The 26,460-nt window shown below is 50.2% G+C and overlaps 1 protein-coding gene across 1 annotated transcript in view; it reads right to left on the reverse strand.

The window, feature by feature from the left end:
* The window catches only part of PHACTR3 (phosphatase and actin regulator 3), a 187,289-nt gene extending 161,709 nt beyond the window's left edge, over nucleotides 1-25,580 (reverse strand). Inside the window, exon 1 of the mRNA XM_068986792.1 lies at nucleotides 25,463-25,580. Within this exon, the coding sequence (XP_068842893.1) occupies nucleotides 25,463-25,580 (118 nt within the window). The remainder of the gene's footprint in view (nucleotides 1-25,462) is intronic.
* Between the last annotated feature and the right edge of the window lie 880 nt (nucleotides 25,581-26,460).

Consider the following 26,460-nt stretch of genomic DNA (forward strand, 5'->3'; position numbering starts at 1 on the left):
ACATGGGACAGGGACCTGGGTCACATGGGACAGGGACCTGGATTCAGGGACCCTGATCCTGGTGACATTCGGGAAACCCGATTAGGAATCTGGATGCTGTGAGAGATGACTTTCTACACGGCATGTGTGCCCACATGTGGAAACATGATGATAACACTTTTCTACCCTCCTAAAACTGTGGAATTCATCCATCAAAGGGACTTGGGAAATCAGGGGAAAAGGAAAAAGGAAGGGACAAAAGATCACAGGGGACTCAGGCAGGCCTGACACCATCTCTGTTGAGACACATATGGGGTCCCCTCAAAAAACCAGGGGCCTTAAGACCCTGGAATGGCCCACAAGGCACTGAAAGAAGCTCTCACCATCATCAACTCCCCAACCTCTGGACTGCGGGGCCTGCTGGGTGGCTCCAGCAGTGGGCAGGGTTTCTGGGCTTCACAGTCTCATGAAAAATACAGCCAAGTAGAGGGAAAAGGGAAAGTCATTCATGCATTCCAGTCATAGTTCAGCATTCACTGTGTGCCAGGCACTGCGCTTGGTGCTGGAAAAGACTGTTTTCATTTAAATGAGATTCAGGTGATGAAAACAGGCATGCACACACGATGTGTACCGTATATATTTGCATTTCATATATACTCGATAGAAGCAATATTCAATTGTGCATGAATAATCTGTTTCTGGATGGTGCTAAGTGTGTCCAGACAGAATGCAGTGGGACCAGGAGGGGAGTGCGGGGGTGGCTGGGGAGGGACGGGAATAATGAGAAGGAGCCAGGGATGCTAAGATCCGAGGCAAGGCTGTTCCAGGCAAACTCTTCCTTCTTTTCTTCCCTTCCTCCCTTCCTTCCCCTCCCCGCTGAGTCTAAACAGGACTTCTGTTTGTTCTAAAAAGACTGAGCACCTGTTATCTGGAAGAAGGGAGGTCAGCCCAGCCCTGCTAGGCAGTCCCAGCCAGGTGGAGCAGCTGATATGAAGGGAAGTGGCAGATGCAAAGGCAGTAATAGGAATCAGCTCTGGCTGGGAACACACCTCTTCTCCACAGCACCACCTCCAGATGCTCAGACACACTGCAGCCTGGGAGGAGCAGGAGACTCAACATGTCCCCGGCGTGATATGTAGACTTACCATTTCCCCGTCCAGCCATCCCACACACACAGGTCCCACTACTAAGTGCTGGCCTAGACCCTGAGCTCCCGCCTTTTCGGAATTTACAGTATAGTGGGCTATGGGCAGGCAGAGACAGGAAGGGAAGAGGAACTTGACACTGAACAACTGATGTGATGGGCATTTTTCTCCATCCTTCATTTCATTTTACATCACAAGAGACAGAAGTTTGCTTCCCAGGTGGCTCAGTGGGTGAAGAATCTGCCTGCAATGCAGGAGACGCAGGTGACACGGGGTTCAACTCCTAGGTCAGGGAGATCCCTGGAGGAGGGCATGGCAACCCACTCCAGTATTCTTGCCTGGAGAATCCCACAGACAGAGGAGCCTGGCAGGCTACAGTCCATAGAGTTGCAGTCAGACACAACTGCAGTGACTGAGCACGCACACATTCCGACAGAAGTTGATCAAAGCTGTTTTTACCACAAAGCGCAGCACATACATGTTTCTCCAGATACACCGCACACAGAGCTCCCTTTCACTATAAACTTGCTGGTGATTCATGGATAAACAGTCATCTTTTCCATCAGAGGGCCAGCCCCGTGAAGAGGATGTCATGTCCCTTTTGATCCTGGGGTAGCCACGGTCCCAGCTCTGTGCCTGCATGTAGCAGGCCTCTGATGGACCTTAACTTCTTAAAGGAGTCTTTTCCACCCCACTAGCGATGGCACCCCACTCCAGTACTCTTGCCTGGAAAATCCCATGGATGGAGGAGCCTGGTGGGCTGCAGTCCACGGGGTCTCAAAGAGTCAGACACAACTGAGCGACTTCACTTGCACTTTTTCCTTTCGTGCATTGGAGAAGGAAATGGCAACCCACTCCAGTGTTCTTGCCTGGAGAATCCCAGGGACAGGGGAGCCTGGTGGGCTGCCATCTATGGGGTCGCACAGAGTCAGACACGACTGAAGCAACTTAGCAGCAGCAGCAGCAGACTCTAAGCTGCCATTGCATCCATGACCTTTAGAAATCATGAAATAAACATTTGCAGAGTGGACCAGTGGATGAGGGTTTGCTCTGGAACATTCAGGGTCAGCTATGTTAATCACAGCCTGGACTCAAGATTAATTGATTAACATCAAATATGCAGATGACACCACTCCAGTGGCAGAAAGCAAAGAGGAACTAAAGAGGCTCTTGATGAAGACAAAAGAGGAGAGTGAAAAAGGTTGGCTCAAAACTCAACATTCAGAAAACTAAGATCATGGCATCTGGTCCCATTACTCCATGGCAAATAGATGGGGAAACAATGGAAACGGTGACAGATTTTATTTTATTGGGCTGCAAAATCACTGTGGATGGTGATTGCAGCCATGAAATTAAAAGGTGCTTGCTCCTTGGAAGAAAATATATGACAATCTTAGACAGTGTATTAGAAAGCAGAGACATCACTTTGCTGACAAAAGATCATGTAGTCAAAGCTATAGTTTTTCCAGTAGTCATGTATGGATGTGAGAGCTGGACCATAAAGAAGGCTGAGCACCAAACAATTGATGCTTTTGAACTGTGGTGTTGAAGAAGACTCTTGAGAGTTCCTTGGACAGCAAGGAGATCAAACCAGTCAATCTGGTTTGATCAAAGTCAATCAAACCAGGAAAACAACCCTGAATATTCATTGGAAGGACTGATGCTGAAGCTGAAGCTCCAATAACTTGACTACCTGATGTGAAGAGCAGACTCATTGGAAAAGACGCTGATGTTGGGAAAGATTGAGGGCAGGAGGAGAAGGGGATGAGAGAGGATGAGATGGTTGGATGGCATCATCACTTCAATGGACATGAGTTTGAGCAAACTCCACGAAATAGTGAAGGACAGGGAAGCCTGGCATGCTGCAGTCCATGGAGTCACAAAAAGTCAGACACGACTGAGTGACTAAAAAACAACGACATGTTAAGGCACAAAAGGGTACTTCAGCCCAGAGCTGTCTGACCACCCTCCTTCCTCGAGGCCAAGAATGCTCTCCAAGGAGCTCACAGAGCAATAGCAAATGGGACTGACACCCCCTCCGGGCTGCCCACATCAGATCCGCACACTGGGCCAACGCAAGACATTCTGGAAGGTCTCCAACCCCTCCTCCTATAAGTTTGGAACTCAGTATTTTTAGACAAAGTAAAGGGACTGTGTCAGCAGCCTGCAGGCATGTGCCCTGAGCGCCCCACGAGGACTAGCCCTCATGCCTCCCTCTCAGCCTCGCGCTGCTCCATCAGGCATGCACCAAAGTTCGCCAGCACTGCCAGGAAGGCTGAGTCCCCCTGCCTGGAGTTTTATTTAGATGCATTCGAACGTGCACCGTTTGCCTTCTAATTTTAGAGTCTAATTATCCCATGAAGATTGAGGCAAATATTTGTTCTCTTCTTGGAGTAAGGACACAGATTTGTGCAGAACTGCTCAAAATATGGGCAAAACTTAACCAAACTGGTTGGATCACATTAAATCAAGATGCTTGAAATAATAGTGTGTGTGTGTGAAAGGCATTCATCGAGTGTCTGCTGCATGCTGGGTGTGGGGCTATGTATTTACACCCGCTCTGAACTCCAGCTTTCAGGAGCAGAATTAAGCCACTTAATGCTATCTGCTTCAATAGGATTGCTTTCTCTCCATGAATACTCCACCTTCAGCTGGAGAACATGCTGGTACACTGTATCTACATGCTAGCTTTCCTCCCCTGCACTCAGGAATCTTATTTCCAGAAATTTCTCCTAAAGAAATCATCAAAGATACCCACAAAAGATATGTAGTCTGAAGTCCAATACAGAGGTCTTTATTACAGCAAGAAACAAAAAATAAACGGAAGACTCAAGCCAGACTAAGTTTCCCATGAAAGGCAAATGGGCGATCAATACATTTTGGCAAGTTTGTCTCCTGGGATGTTAGGAGACCATCAGAGACCATGGTTTCAAGTTTACAGAGAGACACAATGCAGTGCTATGACACATTAATTTAATAAAGTGGTAGTTGCTCAGTGGTGTCCGACTCTGCAACACCATGGACTGTAGCCCGCCAGGCTCCTCTGTCCATGGGATTCTCCAGGCAAGAATACTGGAGTGGGTTACCATGCCCTTCTCCAGGGGATCTTCCCAACCCAGGAATCAAACCTGGGTCTCTTGCACTGCAGGCAAATTCTTTACAATCTGAGCCACCAGGCAAGCCTAATTTAATAAAGGAGAGACTGAAAGATCACAATACAGTAAAACTATCCTATGTCAAGTATTTTTACACAAAAAAATGTCTGGAAGGAAACATTAAAAGTAGTCCTAACAGTTATATCTGGATGGTGGTGGAGAGTTTGTGAAGGGTTCTTATTTTTTTCACACTATTTTTGTGTTTTCTGAATTTTCAATAATGAGTATTTCTTAAAAAAAAAAAAAAAAGCCTAAAAAGAAAAGCAAAATAAAGGGGCATTAGACAAACAAGCAAATAACCAAATAGTGAAGGGCCTACCCTGCCAGTCTTGTGGTTAAGACTTCATGCTTCCAGTACAAGGGGTTGCAGGTTTGATCCCTGGTCAAGGAAAAAAGACCCCACATGCTGTGTTGCACAGCCAAAAAATTTTTTTTTAATTTTTAAAAAATGGTGAAATAACCCAACACTCATCCAAATCAAGGACGCCAAAGAAAGTAGAATGGGCGTTGGCAAGCTTGTCCACAAGTCTGAGTCCCCTTTTCTATGTAATTCTGACCTCTTCTTTCCATAATCTAGTTTGTAGAGAGGCAATCTACTCTACGTCCAGACTTCAGCAGGACAAGGTCATCCAGACAACCAGGGAGTCGGTCACAAGGGAAGCTGTCCACATTCTCTGTGAGACTAGAACAGCCACTCGTCATCAGGTTTTCTAAGTGACGGGACCTGATTTTCATGGGAAGGCTGGGGCTCTGAGAAGCCTAATTGACTTTACACAGACTAACAGAGGAGTAATAAATAAACCAGAACTAGGGCATCATCGCTGTATAATTTATCTGTACATAAACAGACACTGAAAACCACCAAGTCAGAGTTAACTGCTCCCTGAAAATTCTGAGATATCCTTGACAAGATAACTAAATGTTATATACATACGTGCTGGATCCACACATATCCATAAATCTATTTATCCATCTCTCTCTACCAAGGGAAGAGAAAAACATAGAGACACAGAAAAACAGACAGAGAGGGGAGGAAAGGGGTGGAGGTGGGCAGGGAGAGGGAAGAGAGGCATAAGAATAATACTGTATGCTCAGTTATGTGTCCCTACAATGCTGGTCCATTTTTGGTAACTTATAAGCTGAGCTCCTTCTCTCCAAAGACACATTCATGGTCCTTTCGCATGACAGGTATATTTTTCAGTATTCTTATAGTTTGTTACATTTGCAACACCCCTGTTCTATAGTTGTACTGCATTCCTCGAAGGGGCAAGGTGAAAGTTTACAACTGCAAAACCACCACAGCCATCCAGGTGATCTCCCTAGAAACCAAGCACATGTCCCCTCTTGGTGCCTTCTGTTGGTTGGAGGCACTCATCAGTCTGGCCATTCATATTTTCTGTTTCTTTCCATCATTTGACTTGCCCTCTCTACCCCACCCCTGCCTTCAGCAATACTAGGGCAAACAATATGCAGCTGGGTGCACATTGCATTTTTCTCTTGCTGTTTAGTCACTCCTTCATGTCTGACTCTGCAACCCCAAGGACTGCAGCATGCCAGGCTTCCCTGTCCTTCACTGTCTCCCAGAGTTTGCTTAAACTCATGTCCATTGAGTCAGTGACGCCATCCAGTCATCTCATCCTCTGTCACCCCCTTTCCCTCCGGCCCTAAGCTTTCCCAGCATCAGGGTCTTTTCCAATGTGTCAGCTCTTCACATCAGGTAACCAAAGTATTGAAGCTTCAGCTTCAGCATCAGTCCTTCCAATGAATATTCAGGATTGATTTCCTTTAGGATTGACTGGTTTGATCTCCTTGCTGTCCAAGGAACTCTCAAGAGTCTCCTCCAGCATCACAGTTCAAAAGCATCAATTCTTTGAGGCTCAGTCTTCTTTATGGTGCAACTCTCACATCCATACATGACTGCTGGAAAAGCCATAGCTTTGACTAATAAATCCAAATTAATTCAAGCTAAAGAAAATGTAAAATTCCATTCCATAGGCACTGGCCTCATTTCAGGCATTCAGCAGCCACCGGTGGCCAGTGGCTGCCATACTAGAAAGCATAGCACAAATACAGAGAGCTGCTGCTGCTGATCTGTGAGGACACCTCTCAAGTGTTACCAGAAAGGGCAAAAGCATGAATGATGTCTCTAGTGCAGGAGGCAGCAAACAAGTTCTATGAAGGGCCAGAGAGGCAATATTTTAGACTTTGTGAGCCAGACATTTCCGGGCAACTACTCAACTCTGCTATTGAAGTGTGTAAGCAGCCACAGGCCATATGTGGATGAATGAGCACGTCTGTGTGCCAATAAAACTTTATTTACAAACACAGGAGGTGGGCTCCCTGGTCACAGTCTGCCAATGCTTGTTGTAGTGAACATTAGTATTTATCATCATCAGTAATAGCCAACAGCCTGTTATCCCATGTTAGGTACCACTGGAAATTCTGTAACTACATCTTTAAATTTATGCCTTAATTTGTTTTAATTTGTTCACTACGTTTCCCTGGTGGCTCAGATGGTAAAGAATCTGCAAAGCGGGAGACCTGGGTTCAATCCCTGGGTAAAGAAGATGCCCTGGAGAAGGGAAGGGCTACCCACTCCAGTATTCTTGCCTGGGAAAATTCCATGGAAAGAGGAGCCCCGCGGGCTACAGTCCATGGGGTTGCAGAGTCAGACACGACTGAGCGACTAACACACACATGATCCGAGTAGATTAAGACTGCCAGTATCCCCATTGTACAAAGGAGGAAACTGAAGCAGACAGGTCTAGTAACCAACCCACGTGGAGGGGCTGGGATCCACACCCAGGTCACCCTGACCCTAAAGGCTGCACTTGAAACCACCCACAGTCCCATGAGAATGAAAGGAAACTTCACCATGGAATTTCTAGCCTCCAGGACATTGAAATACTGCCTTGTGTTGCAACCACTTCCATGGGCTTCAAAAAGTCTGAATCCACTCTATGTATTTCACAAGCAATAAAAAGAAGACCAAAAGCTGTGAACTGAATGGCTTTGGAAAAATAAGAATATTAATATTTAAATTTTGCAAAGAAATGAGTAAAAATCAGATGTTTCCCAATAACTTTCTACAGCTGAGTAGTTTTGGAGAAAGTACTCTTTGCAAAATTCAAAATGATAATTAAGTTAGGAACCTATTAATTAATCTATTACAAAGTCTTGGTTTTGTAAGAGCCTCCTGTCTCCACGTTCTAAATAATTAATCGTGCGATCCATTAACCTCGAACTCTTAAGCCACTCAAGGAACCAGAGTCAAAAGCCACAGTGGGTAATAAATAGTGAGCAGGGGTATCTCATTATTGAAATTAAATATGACATTAGCAACTCCTGAGAATATCCCTTCAGTGACTTACAGAGCCCTCCATGACACACAAGACCAGGCAACATAAAAGTGTCCAAGCAAAGCCCCACATCCATGAAAAAAACCTGAACCCCCAGCATCACTTAAGTCATGGGAGTCAGACAGGTCCTCCCAGGAGCAGAGGCCTGACAGTTGCCTCTTCTCAGGCCCCCATGAATTCCCACAGTCCTCCAAGGACACTTCTTTTTTCAACACCCTCAGGGATCTCCAGCTAGGCAGGCACCCCAAAGACTGATGGGGAAGAAGGGTCATGCTCTGGCATCTCCCTGGGGCTGGGCAGGTGCGTGGGAGAAGGATGGAGAGCATAAAGCAGGGGAAGCAGGAGGGTCTTTGGATTTTGGCCCCAGCATTTCCATTAGTCTTGTGACCTGGACAAAACCACTTCTACCCTCTAAGTGCCTGCGACAATTGGAGCTCTTGGTTGTAAGTGATGGAATCCCATGTCCAACCAGCAGAAGCATTAAAGGGATTATAAGTGATTCACTGAGACACACAGGGGTGCACCAGCTTCACTCACAACTAGATCCGGGACTGAAATGAAATTTCTACCCACAAAAATCGGTCCTCATCCGCTAACGGGCTGGTTGGGAACCCGGTGAACATCGAAACCTCCCCACGGTGGCCTGGGATTTAAACCACCGCCCAGTGTTCTTAATTCTGCCCAAGTGTTTCTTCCTTCGGCTGCAGGGAAGTCTTGGTCTACAGCTACTCCTGTGGGTGTCATTTATCATCACTGTCACTGGGAGCTGGGGTGCATCCCCCCGACGACTCTCCATCAGTCATGGGCGTCAGAACTCAAATCCACAGTGGCTGTCCTAACGAGCAGGAGGCTTGTTCAGTGTCACCTACCGGGACTGTTCTGAGGACAACCATGGAACCGGGTTTTCTTCTTCTTTTCATGTTTTGAATAACTAACACAGAATCATAAGAGCTAATCTCTGAATCCAGAGAGACAATTGTATTTATTCTGCTCCATTTTCTGACATGAAACAGAAGGTTCCCTTAGACGGTGCCCCTGTGCAGCGTCTGGCAGCAGCCTAGACCCTCGGGATCCACTGGTAACAGACATGTAGCTTTCATGCCCATGGGACCTCTCTTAGCAAAGACTACAGAGGCGGGACATGTGCGCAAAAGGTAAACATGGAGAACTCATTTCATCGCTCACGGAGAATGATACAGCACAGTAACGTGACCTGGGGAAAAGGAAGACAGGGAGAGTGACAGTAGATGTTTAGGGATTAATACTAAAGCTTCCCAGGTGGTGCAGTGCTAAAGAATCGGCCTGCCAATGCAGGAGATGCAAGAGATAAGGGCTCGATCCCTGGGTCAGGAAGATCCCCCAGAATAGGAAATGGCAACCCACTCAGTATTCTTGCCTGGAAAATTCCATGGACAGAGGAGCCTGGCGGGCTACAGCCCGTGGGGTCACAAAGCGTCAGACACAACTGAGCCACTGAGCAGTAAAGCAGAGTAACATGACGTAGAAACAGAACCCAGATCCTAAGGACTTTGTTCATTTCTTACAAGATGCTATAACCTTGCTTCTAAGCAGTTAGCTCCAGAGAAGCGCCATGTGAGTTGCAACATGAAAGTTAACAGACATCAATGACAAGAACAGCACCTACCGCTTCTGTAGGCTCACCTAGCCAGGCAAGGCCACAAAAGTGAAAGTGAAAGTGAAGTCGCTCAGTCGCATCCGACTCTTTGCGACCCCATGGACTGTAGCCTACCAGGCTCCTCTGTCCATGGGATTTTCCACGTGAGAGTACTGGAGTGGATTGCTATTTCTTTCTCCAGGAGATCTTCCTGACCCAGGGATTGAACTTGGGTCTCCCGCATTGTAGGCAGACGCTGTACCGTCTGAGTCACCAGGGAAGTCGGCAAGGTCACAGGTGCTCTGCTAATAAATAATTCCTGTAGGTTAGTGTAACCGCTACTCTCATTTTACAGATGAGGAAACTGAGGAACAGAGAAGTTGATGAACTTGCATAAGGTTACCCAACTAGTAAGCGGTAGAAGCTGCACTAGAACCCAGGCAGTTTAATCACCACGTCCCATTGCCAGCCACAAGAACCACAGGATGTATTGTAACAGGATCTATTTGTTCAGCTCTTCCTAAGTGCCAAACCCTACATGCTTTTCCATAGGCTGTCTCATGAAATTATCACAACAAACCTGTGAAGTGAGACCCATGATCGACAGAAACCCAAGACCAGAAAGAGGTTAGGTAACTTGTCCCAGGCAACACAGCTATTTGAAAAGCAGCTCATCGCTGTCCTAGGTGCTGGTCGCTGCAGCTGAACAACACAGATGTGCTCTCTTCCTCCCTGGAGCTCATAATCGGAGGGGTAGCAGGGGGAGAGGGAAATGGTAAACAAATAATCTCTAGGAGCATGGACAAATTATAAAAGCAAAAAAAAAGTATTTAATGGAAGAACAGGATGTTAGGACAGAATGCTCACAGGCTCTGAGAGAGAGAATGGAAGAGAGGGGGCCAGGGATGGAAGCACACCCAGGGTCCAAAGTGGAGATGCTCTGAAGATGAAAGTGGGCTGATGGCACGAAAGCTGCAACAAACACAGCTGAGAATCACCCAGGAACAAAGGCTGGACACCTGCCCTCGAAAGCTCACCCTCTGCTCCACTGAGTGGCCAGGACAGTTACCCCCGTCCCCACTCTCCCTGTATCTGGCCACATGCAGCTTCCCCCTGGGTTCCACCCTCCCCATCTCAGTCCTCAGGCTTCGGTGAAGCTGACCCACTGTAGGTGCTCAGGCAGGTGTGTTACCCAGCTGGCCAATGAGCTTCCTCCATCCTCACTCCCCAACCAGTGATTGGTCAAGGCTGGACACAGGACTGAGGCACGCTGAATCAGCATCAACCCCAAGAAATTTATTTGCCTTTCTGGAGAACTTGCTTTTTGCTGAGATTGTTGAGCTGGAAGATTATGAGTGTGGAACTGCCAAGAGCCAGCCTATGAAGACAGCCTGCCTAAGAAGGAGTCCAACACGGGGAAGGGCAGAGAGGAGAGAGGGAGAGAAAGAGATTCCAGTGACATGGCTGAAATCAGGAAACAGGAGGCCAGGCTTATTTCCCACTGTCCCCCCACCTCCCTAGGGTAAGCCAAGTAGAATTGGGATGTTTGTTACTTGCAGCTGAAGGCTGACTGGCTCAGCTTTGAGGGGGACGACATGCTAGGAAGCAGACCCTGGTGGCACAGGCGGTAGCAAGGCTCACAAGTCACTGTTGCCAAGGTGAGGAACCTTTTGTCTGAATCCAAGGGAGAAGGAGGGGGAACAGAGACCTGAGAGGCATGTGGGGTGGGGCAAGGGGGCCTAATAGGAGGGGATGGTTCAAGAAGGTGGGCTGCCATTGCCCTCTGGGATGGGAGGGAGGGCCACTGTGATATTGGGACTGTGTCCCTAAAATTCCATGCAATTCACAAGCTGGAGTCCTAACCACTAGTTTCTAAGAATGTGACCTTATTTGGAGAGAGGGTCTTTACAGGGGTGATGAGATAAAATGCGGCCATTCAGGTGGGCCTGATGCATTACAGCTGACGCTGAGCCACAAGCACAGAGGGAAGGAGATGTGAAGACCCAGGGAGGAGACAGCTGTCTGCACGCTGGCAGGGAGAGGCCTGGAATGAACCACAGCCTCAGAAGGAATGCTCCCTGCCGACACCTGGAGCTGGGTCTTCTGGCCTCCAGAACCAGGAGGGATCCATTTCCCTTCCTGAGGTCACCCAGTCTGCAGCTCTTTGTTAGGACTGTCCCAGGAAACCATGGCAGCCCCTAAGAGGGTGGGGATAGAGGAAAAGCAGCCTCCCCAAGGCACGGCCTTTCAAATGTGCAGAAGGGGCAGGGTTGCTGAGCCTCACTGGGAACCAAGGAAGTGGGGCCTGGAGGGTCCAGAAGAGGTGGCTCCCCACCCAGAGGCATGAAGGGAGCACAACGTGGATTCAGGAGCCGAGAGGGAAGGGCCCACCACCTGCTGCCTGGGCACCAACACCCCTGACCAAAGGGCCAAAGGGCTTTTATCTAAGAGTCGAGTCTCCTCACCTGATCGTGGTGATTCTATAAGTGTAATAGAGTGTCCTGCAACTCACACCAAAGAAGGTGCATGTACAGTCTGGTGACATTCGCTGTGGCCCCTGGTTTAGTGACAGTGCTGTGCCCTGCGTCCACTAGCGTCCTGTGCCAGGTCAGGGGTCACCATCCAGAGAAGCTGGCGGAATTCTAAGTACTACTTTTTTGCAAGTTCCATGTGAGTTTAAAAGTATTTATTTTTTAGAGTATTTATTCAGCCACGTGTGGCACACAGGATCTCAGCTGCGTCGTGTGGGTCTTCCATTGCAGCACACAGACTCTCTAGCTGTGGTGCCTAGATAGACTAAGCTGCTCCTTGGCTTGTGGGATCTTAGTTTCCTAGCTAGGGATGGAACCCACATCCCCTGCATTGTAGGATGGTTCTTAACCACTGGACCACCAGGGAAGTCCCTAAAAGTATTTCAAAATAATAACAAAGGAAATACACAAAAATGTAAAAAGTCTCACTGCTTCCGTGTGGCTCCCACTCTCCTTTGTCTTACTCACAGCCCATCAGTCTTTCTCAAAGCCAGCCTCTTTTGGCCCCTCTGAATATGAGTTGTGGGGAACCTTCCAGGACACTTTTGCACCCCTGAACAGGGTTGGAGGCCCACTAGGAGCCAGGAGAAAAAGAACAATTCTCCCACATTTTCAATGCTCAGTGTTGGGCTTTCGTCCCAGTGAGAGGAGCCTGCTCAAGCCGCAGCCCCTTGGCCAAGGACTCGTCCAGGCTCTTGGAAGCCCACTGGGAGATGTTGTGGGGCTTGCTCCCTGTGAAATGCCTAATTCTAGCTTCCAGCCATCCTCCGCTGAGGCACAGCATCCCCTGGCCTGTCTCAATGGCAAGCCTTGTCCTGGAGGAGCACAAAGAGGCCCTTGCCTAGGAGCCAAGAGCAGGGAAGTTGCAGCTGAGATGGGGTGTCTCCCCCTGCTCCCCAGTGACTGGCCCCATTCTTCCCCCTGCCCCCCTCGCACTGGGGGCCTGGGAGCATGCACAGCTCCAAACTCCTAAGTGCCTCTCCTGGCAAGTGGAGAGTGTAAATAAACCCTTGGGGGAGGAAACAGGAGCGAGGCACTGTCCAGGAAGTGGTCCCGGAGGAGTTGGAAACTCAGGGTGGGGGAGGGGAGATTTCTCTATCACTGGGGGCATTAAAGCAGGGCCTAGACTCTGTGCAGGAATGCCAAAGAGGGGCTGGAGGTAAGCAAGTGATGCATGGACAAACGGGCACATGATAGACTGACAGATAGGTGATGAACATTAGACAGAAAGACAGACAGCACCTGCTGCTCCCTCTGCCTAGAAGGCTACTCTCCAAGGTCTCTACATGACTAATTCTCTCCTTTCCACCTCGTGTCTCTACAGATGCCCTTGCTTAGAGTCCCTCTAACCCCTCCCAACCACTCTCCTTCCTCCAGTCTGACTGCGGGCACTATTTCATCACACACCTATTTCTTTCTTAACTACTTCCCCTTGTCCCAGGAGACTATTCACCTTTGGAAGGGAAGGACATCATAGTCCTTACTGTGACCTTCCTAGCCCCCCAAACAATGACAGGCATACAGCATTGGTGTATGCATTGGTGTGTACAGTAGGTGCCCAATAAATACTCGTTAATGCCTGGCAATCACAAAGTCCAGGGAGAAAGTTTTAGACTAACTTCATTTTTAAGCTCCCCAGAGGGAGTCGTGAAGACTACTCCTGGCTCAGAACTCCTGGGTTGAATGCCCTTCAAATCCAGCCCAGCCCCAGTGCCCCCAGAGGGGCTAGCCAGCCCCAGCATAGAACAAGCCCAGGATCTCCCAGACCCTGGCTGTCAGGAAGAAACCTCCACATCCACCACCACAATACAGGGGTACATGGCCACAGATGTAACGGGAACCTGCTCCAAATTCAGTGCAGAGTCAGAGCCCGCCAGGCACAGAAAAACCTCACTTAAAACTCAGCACCTGCCCAGCAGCTCGGAACAGAGGATCATTGTGTAACTCAGGGCAAGAAGTGGCTCTGGCCTCTTCACACGTACTGGTCAGAGTGGGTACCAGTTACTTACGAGACGTAACAAACCACTCCACTGCTCAGTGGCCCTGAATAATAACCATTACATCATCCACTTGCTTGGGCAGGGCCCCTCTGCTGGACGTGGTGCCAGCCAAGCTGGAGACACCTGGAAGGCTCCCCTCTCAAGAACCATCAGCTGGGGCACCCAGTTTTCCCCAGCAGGACGATCCAGACTGGTGGCAGGTGAGAGGGCCAAACAGAGGCCGCTGGGCATCCAAGTCCTGGGTCCAGAAGCCACACTGTGTCACTTTCCCTACACTATGAGCAAGTGTAATACATGGACACAAGGGGGCAGGAGACAGTCTCCCCCACCCCCAATAGGAGGGGTGACAAAGTCACACTGCACAAGGGCAGTGGGGTCGGAGGGAACAATGTGGCCACCTGTAGAAACAAACTGAATAGCGGAGGCACAGAGTGGGCAAGAGACTCGCCTGAGATCACACAGAGTCAGGATGGGAAGCCCTGCAATATAACCTCGCAACCTCCCTCTGACCCCCACCGCCTCCACCCCTGGAATTCAAGTTCTGAGTCCTATACAAGCCATCGGTGTGCCCAGCAGAGGTCACTCAGCTTCCAATAAGATAAGCTTGGACTTCTCCAGAGGGCAGCTCATGGCTTCCAGGAGGGATATGTCTCTTCTGGGGGCACCAGGAATAACCAGAGCCTGGCCAGGGAGAGGACCCTGGCTGCCTGGCCACCTTCCTTCCTGTCAGACTGGCGCCCGGCACAGCTCATGGGACATCTCTGACTCTTGGAGCTGGAGGGGCTAGAAACATGAGAAGCCCTTCTGTGTGTGGTGAGATGGTTAACTACACCAGGTCAAGGTCTCCTAGCAACTGTGGAGAATCCCCCTCTGCAGGCAGGTCAAGGTGACCTCCTCGCCAGATCCACTGCCCAGCGTGACCCAGGAGAAGGGAGGAGAGTATTGTTCCCCCAGGCTGAGCTTTCTGCTCTATGAGCTGAATTCATGGACCATGCACCTGGGGGCAGGAAATACAGTTACCTGACACTCAGCTGCAGGCGCTGGGCTGCGGTCAAATACCTCACCCAGCCTCACAACCACCCACAGTCTACTAAGGAGGAAAGTGAGGTGATGCCTGCTAGAGGGACCTGAGTCAGGGTTCCAGACTGACTGCAAGGCCAGCTCCGAGGCCCCGGGCACCATGGCTCCAGCTGCCTGCAGGAGGGACAAGGGCCGTGCCACTGACCGTGTCCAGGACCACCTGTGGCTTTGACAAATGAGGATAAGTTACAGCAGGACACACACAAATGTGTACACATGCATGCCACGACTCATTCATCCACCCTCCATCCTCCTCCAGCCACTAGCTGACTCCAGCCCATGACACTCCAGAAGCTCCCTCCTGCCTCCTGGCCTCTTCCCAGCTGTTCTGTCTGCCCGGCACACTCTTCCTGCTCATTCGGCCTGGTGGACTCAAACTATCTTTTGGGTCTCAATTCACTGCCCCTGAACACCTTCTCTCAAACAACCCCAGCCTGCCAGGCCCAGAGCAGCCCTCCCCACTTCCCCACGACTAGCATCTGAGCCCACCCCCACTAGACAGCCCACAGGGTGGGCGGCATTTCTGCTCTCCGTGGCCTAACAGAAGGCCCTTGATTTGGTGGGTGGGAAGTAGGGAGGAATCTCCCTTGCCATGAGCTGTGGGTATCATCCTGTATCTCTTGGCTCACACTCTCCCTCCAACCTGCACTGGCTCCCGGGAGGTCACCCTGGGCAATGTTAACTGGGCCCTCACAGCCTCCTGCCCGAAGAGCTCAGCAAGTGAGATGCAACAGTCAGCTTTGTCCAGGTCAGAAAAAGGAAACAGAAAAAGGAAACAAACCAACACACCAGTGATTAGAATCTCTGTTTCCTATGAGCGGACAGCTGCTCTGTGCTAATATCCTCCTGGAGTAAACCGTTATTAGTTAATTTTAAAAACCACACAGAGACCAATTATTAACAAATCTGTAGGCCTATTTTAGCCTGGCGTATTACTGATAAGTTGTCCTCTGAGCTACTGTCCCCTCTGCCCGTTGATCAGCTCCAGGAATTTCCAACAGGGCAAGACCATTTAAGCTGCTCATCATGCTTTGCTGTTGCGTTTCTGGGGATCTTTTCCCCTCAGTTTTACTTTTCCTTATGGGTACATGAGACTAGGAATAAGAAAGGGCTGCTGGGTGTCATTACCATGTTTTTACAGTAAAAGTGGTTTCTTGTGCACCTTCTATGAGCAAGACACTCACACTTAGGCTTTTGGAGCCAAAGACACAAGAGTGGACAAGACCTATCTTTAAAGTAAAAAGATGCAAATATGTTTCCCAAAAAGAGTTTGAAAAATACCAGAGGAAAGTAATCACATTAAAATGCCAATGCTGTTTGCAATAAGGGTCTTGAGGAAGAGACAAGTTCCATGAGATTCAAGGGGAAGACAAACAGGGTTTGGCCCCTGTGTCCCTCACCCAGAGTGCCTGCCCAGGAGAATGCAGGCAAGAAGCAGCGCTTGGTTTGTTCCATGTAGTATGTTATTAGATGCCCACCCCCCCCCCTTATTCACCCTTCCCTCTGAAAGGATGAGATAAATAATAAAATATCCCTAAATCCTGCATTAGTGCCTATTAAGGCAGAGGCTTCTAGCTGCAAAAATTAGGGGAAAAAAAGCACAGAAATTGAAACATAAGCTGCTGTTGCCTCCACTATCCACATGCCCTCCTTCCTGAGCCCAAAGCCAACCTCAAGGAGTCTGGAGTCAGCTAAGCACATTGCAACCTCATGTCTGTGAGGGTGTGACTCAGCCTTTGACCCTGACCTTTGACTTGGGCCAGTTAAACTAGTCCTGCATTCTGGCTCCCCTGGACCAGCTCCCTAATTAGGAAGATTGGCACAATCCCCCCAGAGGAGCCCCCAGCACACACTAGCAACCCCTGGAACCAGCTCCAGGGCCATGCAGGAGGGAGGGTCGGGGAATCCTACAGAGCTACCTGATATCGCTCAGCAACAGTGACCTTAGGCCAGAAGGGACCCTTGTTTCAACATCGAAAGGCACCATGGGGGAGCCTCAGAACTGCACAGAATCAGGGATTTCCGCTGTTACCAACAAAAACGTTCAAGGGCCTCCAAGCGGCCTCTGGTGTTAATGTCTCCATAATGACAGGTGGGGATAAACACCAGCTCATCATGACCCAGTCTCCCTGTATTCCAGGCACTCTGCTAAATGCTTTAGAGAAACCAACCCGTTGAATCCTCACCACCAAATGTCCATGCAGAGACCCTTTACAGTGGGGAAACAAGGCTCAGAGATGTTAGGTGGGACTGTCAAAGTCACACAGACCCAGGTGACATCAAAGAGTCCACACATCTGCCAGCTCCCCTCAATACCTTGTCTGCTGGTTTCCCAAGGCCAAGGCCCAACCATGGGAGAATAGAGGCTGCAGGAAATCCCAGCATGAATGCGACCAAGCCCCTCCCATCAACCAGTGGACTGTATTCCCTCCCCTTGACCTTAAACTGGGCATGTTCCCACTCTAACAGAATCAGGCAGAAGTGAGGACCACAAAGCCTAAGAGGGCCCATGCATAGCCCCAGCCAGGAGGCAACATTGCTGGGTCCAAGGAAGATGAGGTACAGGTGAAGAAGAGCCACCCAGCTGAGCCCAGCCTAAATGGTCAACCCTGCCAATCTGCAGACAGCAGAGGAGACAGCACCCAGCTTGCAGCACAAAGGTCTGCAGGCTGTCCTTACAGAGGACACACTGGATGCCACACAGAAGAGGAGAGATCTGGGAGGCCTGGTATTTATTATGCATGTGTCCTGTCATTTCACAAGTCAACACCGTATGAACTGTACCCCCCACCCCCCCAGCCAGAGAGTGAGATTCCAGGACAAGCAATTCTTCTTTACATCACCCCACACACACCCAAATGCACACAGGGGCATTTCCTACATCAGCAGATAAATAAGAATGGGAGAGTCACAGGTCAAGATGACAATACACAAGAACACCTCTCATTTCACAGAAACGCACCACATCTTAGCGATTTCCACCACACCTGTGTCTCCTCAGTGGATGACCGTAACTAATTCATTAATATTTGAAGCCCATCTTCTTTTGTTTGCAAAGAAATTTGATTTAAAGGAGGACTGCAACCTACCACTCTGCATGGAAGTGCATCCCCATTTACCTGGATGATAACAGGAAAATGAAGAAGGTGGGGGCGGCTGAGGGAACCCTACAGAGCAGTGCTCAGATGGGGACATCCCTGATGCAGGGGAGCTCTGCATAAAAGACCTGCCAGCAAACAAGCCAAGGTCAGCAGTCACCTGCCCCATGTGACTGCAGAAAGGCAGTCACCCTACAATTAACATTGCCGAGACAAAGTTTTCCTGCCAAAGGGAAGCAGAAAGATCATTTTTGGCAGGTCTTCCTGCCTTTATTTAAATCCCCTGAGCTAGTGATTACAGCAAGGCAAAAATTTTCTCTTCACATGGCTATAAACTTCCAAGAAGTAATGGGACCAAAAAATTAACTAATGACAATACAACTCAATAGTAAGAGTATTAAGACCAACGGCAACTTTAACAAACTATTACATTTAAAACAACTGCATAACAATGTGTGATAAATACATTTATTAAGTCTGTAGCCACAGCTGCCACTTTCTCTACTCAGATCTTGGCAAATTCATTTTCTGACAGCTGACCAATTGATGCCAGAGTCTACTTATGTCCCAGCTATGAGATAAGGTATGTTGCCAAGCAACCCACCCAAATGACTTCCTTTAACACACATGGACACTCACCCCAGCCCATTAAGACAAGACCTTCAGCAACTCTGCCCATGGCTGGTTCTCTTTCAGCTCCTTGCCTGACCTCGAGTAAATAAATGTTGTCCTGGTGGCCATTCTAGTTAAATGAACTAGGAAAGTATCTGTGCCTGTGTGTTTATGTGACTACAGATTTGTATGTATTTGTGGCACAAGTTGCTTGAAACAGAAATGGGATAAACACATGGATCTGCTTCATCTAAAGCACAGGAAGTGAAAGTATTAGTTGCTTAGTCATGTCTGACTCTTTGTGACCTCTTGGACTGTAGCCCGCCAGGCTCCTCTGTCCATGAGGTTCTCCAGGCAAGAATACCAGAGTCGGTAGCCATTCCCTTCTCCATGGGATTTTCCCAACCCAGGGATCGAACCCGAGTCTCCCCCATTGCAGGCAGATTCTTAACCATCTGAGCCACCAGGGAAGCCCAAAGCACAGAAGGCCTTCCTGTAAAAAGATGCATTTTGAAGCCAGTAATGGGTGGGCAGGGCCTAGAGTGACTGGGGCAGAGTGGGAGGGGCATGCAGAGTGGGTGGGGCATGCAAAATGGGCCAGGCTTGAAACTCACCTAGATTCTAACTCCTCTCCACACAAATGTCCCCAGGGCCATTTGGCCCTTTGAGCCTACCTCAAGGGTTTGGAGGAAGATTAAATAAAAGGAAGCAAGATGCCCCAGTGTAACACTGAGCTGACAAGCATATTTTCACTTCAGCCACTGAAAATTTACCAGATTATCAGCTAGTTAGAGAAGGGGCTGCAGATCAACCCACAGGCTGTCCCCACCTCTTCATCACAGGGTCCACTGCCTCCCAACTTTATTCCCAGAGGATGGAATGGTCTCAAGGAGACTGTTGCCCCTTCATAGTTGTGAAACCAATGACAGTGTCCGTTACAGACAATAGCTCAGTGATCCTCACCCACCTGGAGGAACAGACAATACTGACCACAATGTTACAGACAAGAAATGGAGATTCAGAGAGGTGAAGCAACTTGCCCAAGGTCACACAGCTTGTATGTGGCAGAGCCAGATCTGGGACTCCATCCAACTCCAGCCAAAGAATCTCTTTGGATGTCATTGTTTTCTTTGTCAAAGAGACCCATCCAGCCAGAGCCAACCATGGCACATTGTAGGCTCTCTGGAGGAGCTCACTGAATTGAGATAAATGAATCTTGTGCGGATAAGAAATGACCTCTGCTTGGGTGTCCTCCCCTTAAGGATGTGAGATGATCAGCTGAGGGTCTCCAGCACAAGGCTTCCCAGACCATGTTCATTCCGTCTGCACACTGACTTGTCTGTTCAGTCAACAGACAACCACTGGGGAACAGCCACAGGCTGCACAGCCAAGAAACAAGGGATAAGGACCTACCCGCAGGGTCTTCCACTGCAGAGCAGTGTTGACTGAGCCACCCACAAGAATAGAATATTCTAGATCCATGCTATCTAACATGGCAGCTGCCAGCCACACGTAGCAACTGAATGCTTGAGGTGTGATAAGTGTGACCGAGGAAAGGAAATTTTAAGGTTGATTTATTTAATTTAGATGTAAATTGCTGTAAGTAGCTAATGACTACGGTATTGGAGAGTGCTACCTAGCAGGAGGGACAGAGCATAAGCAAGTGGGTCAAATAAGTGAGATCATTTCAAAGAGTGAAAAGTGAGGAGATGGAAAGTGGCTGAAGTGACCACAAGGGGTGGGGTGGGGGTAGGGGATAAACCCTGGACCCTGACTGTGTCTGACCTTCTGCCAAACAGCCATGCCTGGCACCTGGGAAGGTCCCAGGGACAAAGCTGTCCCTTGTCACTGCCTTCTGTGCCCTGTTAACGGAGCAGGGGATGAGGAACAGAAGTTTCAAAAGCTTTCAATCACTTCCTATGAGGAATGTGCAGTTGTTTTCATAACCAGGAAAAATTCTGCTTTTAAATTCTGTATTTTTTTAAAGTACCCAACTTTTATGTTTAATAACCCCAAAGAAGAAGCTGACGAGGTAATTACTGCAGAGTTCTATTGCTAATTAAGCCATGGAGACGCTATGCAAGGGGCCAGAGGGAGAACCCCAAAACTCAGGACTTCAGAGCAAGACAGCATTTGAGGAAAGAAGCCCAGAAGAACCAGGCCATGCAGAAAGCAGGTTGAGACCCCTTGTCTCCACCCCACATGGGGCACCCATAAACAGCAAAGGAACACCAAGCCTAGAGTCTGAGGTGGGGCTGTGTCTGTGTGTCTGTCTGCAGCTCAGGTGGATGCTCTGAGGGTTTCACCCTCTCTGGGCCATGAGCAGAGGTGGACCTGTCCCTGCAGAGGGGCATGGCCCCTGCCCCCTCCACACTGAGCCTCCAGCCATCTCAAGTTGCCCCTGAGCAGCTTGCCCACAGTGGGCCCATCCAGCCACCTGGCCAGCCCCAGGTCTCATTCACTCAGACACTGTGCCTGGTCCCATAGATGCTTACCAAGGCCTCCAGTGAGCAGTTGGCAATGGGCTCCCAGCCTAGTGGGGATGGTCCACTGAGAATAAGACCTAAGTCCCAGGCAATGATGAACATCGTGAACAAGTTGGGACGAGAACTGGGTAGTGTGGGCAGGGCAGCTACTTAATCTTATCAGATGAACAAAGAGGGCCCTCTGAGGAGGTAACATCAGATCAAGACCTGGGAAAGCAGGGAGTCGAAGGATACAGCAGTCTGGGGCTCAGGAGGCAGACAGGTCAAGGCAGTACCCACTGGACACATACTTAGACACACACACACAGAGAAGTTGTCAGCAGAGACTGAGACAGTGGCTCAGGGAGGACCAGACTCAGTGGGTCCCTGGATCTGGTCCCCTGACCGGTACCATCAGCATGACCGGGTCACTCGTTAGGAATGCACTTCACCGGCATCCACCACAGGCTGAACCGGAAACAAAGGGGGTGGGGTGAACAGGTGACTTCCAGGTGACTCTAATCCACAGCAGGGTTTGAGAATGAAATAGCTACATCAGCAGTCCTCCAGGGAGATTTTGCCCCCAGGGGACACCTGGCAGGTCTGAAGACATTTTCGATGGTCACAACCAGGGTCTGGGCTGCTACTGTCGTCTTGAGGGCAGAGGTCAGGGATGCTGCTAAACATCTGACAATGCACAGGACACCCCGTAGCAGAGAAGGACCCCATTACCAACGTCAGTGGTGCTGAGAAACCCAGTTGAGATCAAAAGGTCCCCTACCTGGTTGCACAGAAAAAGACAAGTTGCAAGTCCCCACGGAAACATTCTAAACAGCTGACCCTGGTAACTCTTCATTTAGTCTCGGGTCCGGCTCTCTGGAAACCAGAAAGAGAGCTGAGAGTGGAGGGAAAGGACAGCAAGGGATGCCCTGCAGGGACCGCTGTGTGTTGGGCAGGGAGAGGAATAGAGGGACGAACAGGGAGCAGAGAGAAGGCAATGCAGCGAAAACCCAGGGAGGAGAGAGTGGTGGGGAGAAGGGGACCAGGAGCAGCAAAGGGGGCCAGATGAGGGGGCGGCACATGACTAGACTGGTAGGAGGCCCGCACAAGACCAAAGCCGCAGTCTGAGAGCTGATAGAATTCCTTAAGACTAGGAACTCAGAGGGAAGAAAGGCGATGGGGATGCCAAGTTGCCTTTTTAAAATTTTAAGTTGTGGGGAAAATCCTGACCATACTTGTGGGCACAGAGTGAGGATTTGCAGACAGGAGCCCTGGAAAGCTGCCTACAGAATCATGAGTGGAGCAATGATGTGGAAAGAGCATGAGGGTCGGTCCTCAAGGAAAGGCCTTCACCCTTGCCAGGCAGTCCATAGCCATAGATGCAGTCACAGAGAGATTTAACACACAAATAAGGCCACAAAAAGATGCTCACACTTGCCATCAATCACAGAGCCACAAATGAACACAATGAGACACTCCTTGTCACCCTTCACGAGAGAGAAAACCAGATGGACCACTCCAGGCATCGGGAAGGCTTTGGAGAAAGGATGTGCTCAGATTCTGAAGAAGCATCATGGGTCCATTTTCCAGGGGGAAGTGATCTCAGAAAAATTTTAAATGTGAGCCTCCTGTGACCTAGACACATCCTAAAGGAAATTCACATGGGAGTACAAGGAGGCTTTGCTTGGATGACCACTGCTGTATCGCTTCTAATGGGTAAAAAATGGAAACACACGTATAGCTCAACTGAGAAAAACGTATTATTCAGGATACTACATGGTTATTAAGAAAAGGAGATGGAGATACACTTGCCACATGGTGAGACCTCCTCCAAGATCCAAACTGGAGAACCTTCCATGTGGTGTGAAACCACTTGTGTTCTCTTAAATGCCTTTTCCCAAGAACCTGCAGATATAAACATGCAGGAAAAGGTGGAAATGCCCCATGGAGCTCATCACAGAGATAACATCTGGAGAGGGATGGAGAGGGGTGTCACTGCTTACTTTCCTGTGATGTTCTGAGTTTCTGTTATGAGAATGCTGATGCATCAAAAATGCACTGTGGAGGGGAAAAGGGCAAATGCCTTCACGAGCTGTTTTATAAAAACAAAGAAACTGTTGTTTCCAAAGATGGAGGCAGGTGACTGCGCACCAGGTCATTCCACAGCCGGCTCACCAGCCTCACTTCAGAGCAGCAGGTGGGCGAATGGGAGAGGTTCTTCAGGGAAAGAGAACGGAAGGCCTGGACTCTACAGCCTAGTGAAGAAATGCCTCAGGTGGGTGTGACAACACCACCAGTTTCTCTGGAAGCCAAGGTGCATCAGGAGATGATTCCATCAGGACTGACTGAGAGCAGACCATTTTGAACCATTTGAAAACAAATGTTTAAATGGGTTTGCCCAAACAGAAGCATGCACTGCTTCAGAAAGAAGTGAGTTCCCCATCAAAAGAGGTATGCAAGCACACGCCGAGCCAATCAAGCAAAGCAGTTGTAGAAAATGCTCCCCTAATCCACCCTTCCCGCTTCAAGCTCCCAGGCTGCTTCCGACCTGAAGATTCTGAATTTCTTTCCACCGGAACTCCGGTGTCTAACACAGTTCTTAAATACTTCATTCATTTTTCCTTTTCAGTGAGGTTCTACCACTCACAGAATTCTGTACATAGAGACGACCACCCCAGGTCTCTGCTCTTTGGGCGCCCTTCTGTGCATGTGAACCTGAGACTAACTTGGGCTTTCATCATCCCACGCCATCACTGCATCACGGGCATCCAAGCCCTTTCGCCTCTCTCCCAAGTGGACCAGCACGAGTCACCTGCCAAGCCCCGTGTTCCCACCCACGGAGGCATCAACTCACAGACAGCCAAAAAGCTAGATCCTCCATAGTTCCCATGTCAAGTTTGCGTCCTCTCACTGCCAGGGAGACAAAAGGAGCTGGCTTCTCTCGTGAGGAGCCACTCAACTCCCATAATTGGAACAATCATGGATGTGCGTCTCCGGCACAGAGAAAACCAATCCATCATGGAGTGCTGAAGGCTTAATCCCCGATTTCTAATAAAAGGATTAATTAAAGCCTTAAGGGTCTGCTTAGAGCTGCCTCTGCCTGAAACTCCAAGGAAATTAACTTGCCCTCCCAGATAACAAAAACAAAAAGCCAGGGATTTCCTCAGGCTGGTACCTTAGTTTGACCAAATGACACAGTGTCAACAGTCCTAACAAAGAAATCTTACAAGCCTTGTATGGGTTTATTGTTTAAAATTTCAGCTTGGGCCCTGGCGCCCCCAGAGCTGCCTCTAACGGGTCTTTCTTTGCAGTTAAATAGCGAAGCTGCTCTGTGTTCCAGCAAAGTGAAGGAATCTCCCCACAAAGCTGGATCACCCCAGCCCCAGGGGCCCTGTGGAGCTGCATGCCCACCAGTTAAGGTGATCAAGTCCCCATCTGGGTCTGGTGCCTTCAGAGAGAAAGAGTCATCAGAGGAAGGTAAGAGCAACTTATTGTCAAAACAGAACGTGTGAAGGGACCCTGCTTCCCTAGGATACGAATGGAGTCCTGTGGCTCCATACCAAAACACCAGCTTTGATTCTTTTTTTGAACCCTACATTTCAGAAGCTCAGACTTCTCCCTGTGAAGTGAAAATTGCCTTCTGGTGGAGAAAGGTTTTAATGATCACTTTGCTTCCTGCGTCTCCATGGTGACAGGCGCACAGCCCACCCCCCCTCCCCCCCCTCAGCTTTATTAGGCCTTTCTTCCTCTCTGGAAAGTAATCAATCAAGCCTTATGGGCGCCTTTGTGACCGGATTTATCACCTAAACAATCGACGGTGCTGTGGGGGTGGGGGAGTGAACGAAGTCCATATTATTTAATGAAATCTGGCTCCGTCCTGGCGCACGCACGCCCTTCATCTCCCCGTGGCAGCTCCGCCAACACACCTGTCCCGGGAGGCGGGTGGGCGCGCCCAGGTGCGCCAGGCCCCGCCGACTTGGGAGCCCCGCGGAAGCCCCTCCGCGGCGACAGCACCGAGCGCTCCCTGCCCGCGAGGGGACGCCCCAGCCAGGCCGCCGGGGCCACCGGAGCTGGGGTCCGGGGGAGGGAGGCAGAGCTCGGAGCCGGCACTGGCGGCGCTGGCCACGGTTCTGCCTCTGGTCCCCCAGGTGGTCAGCACCCAAAGGAAGGCAGCCCCTCGGAGAGGACAGCAGAGCCCACCAGTCCTCAAGGAGGGCGGATGCGGAGCGCCGGTCTCTACCAGGAAAACCGGTTCCTCCTCGGACAAAGGGGTCTCCGCCGCCTTACGGGGAGCCTGAGCGCCTGAGTCCTGCCGCGGCTCCCCAAACGCAGACCCGACGCGGAGCAGCGCCCGGAGACGTGCGCCCAGCGCCCCCTGCCCTGGCCTTCCCCGCCTGCCCTGCCGCCCCCGCCCGCCCATTACCTGGGTTCTCCCCGGCGTCCGCGGAGGAGGTGGCCGAGGAGTCGGTGAGGACGCTGGGGTCACTCTGAGAGCGGCCCCGCGACACGAGGCAGCTGCTCTCGTCCTCGGACGCGGCCATGGGCCCGGCGGCGCTGGGGCAAGTTGGAGGGAGCCGCGTGCAATCAGAGCATCCAGGCGGCCAAGGTCACTGGCCAGGGGGCTGGAGGGGGCGTTTTTTAAAAAAGGAAAATCGAAAAGGACAGGGAAAGGGAAGGAGCGGGAGGACGAGGCCAGGGCTGGCTTCAGGGCGGTGAGACAATAGCCTGGCGGCGGCAGCCAGGCGCATCCCGGCGCGCGCGGCCTCGCTCCGTTATTTATTCGTGTTTATTCCCATTCTTCAGTCTATATTCCAGGAAAAAAAAAAGTTGAACCAGGAAATAAAAACTTTTTCTTGTCAGTGTTTATTGCGTGCTTGGGGCAGGGGGTGATGTCCAGGAATTTCTGGGGGCGCTCCCTCCCCCCACCCCACCCCCCACCCCCCGGGGAAAGAAAGGAAAAAAGAAGAATCTTTGCTCTGGCAATAGCTTTAATCTGAAAGCTGTTCTTGGAGCATCTGTTGGAAAACATTAGGATTCTCCCATCATGCCGCGCGAGAGGAGCCTGACGTCACGAGAGAGGGGAGTGAGAGCCAGCGCCGTGATGGGGAGGGGTCTCAAATACCTGAACTGCACGCCGCCAGCCCTGAGGGAAGTGGGGGCTTACTCCTGAGTTCTGGGTCGCCCACCCCCATCCCAGCCAGGCTCTAGAAACAAGGAGTCCACATACTGCTTCCTCCCCCTCCCCCAGCTGGAGAGGGTGCCTCCCTTGGTGGAGGCAGGGCCTGATCTCCCCAGCAGCTTCCCAGAGGTTCCCGGCCCGGGTTTGCCCTCTTGGGGATTTAGACAGGGGTCTTGCTGCCCAGGAGCCTCCTGGAATGACAGGGCGGGGCGTTCCCAACCTGTATCCCCGCCCACCGCATC

This window comes from Capricornis sumatraensis, chromosome 15 (assembly GCF_032405125.1).
Source record: "Capricornis sumatraensis isolate serow.1 chromosome 15, serow.2, whole genome shotgun sequence".
Taxonomy (NCBI): domain Eukaryota; kingdom Metazoa; phylum Chordata; class Mammalia; order Artiodactyla; family Bovidae; genus Capricornis; species Capricornis sumatraensis.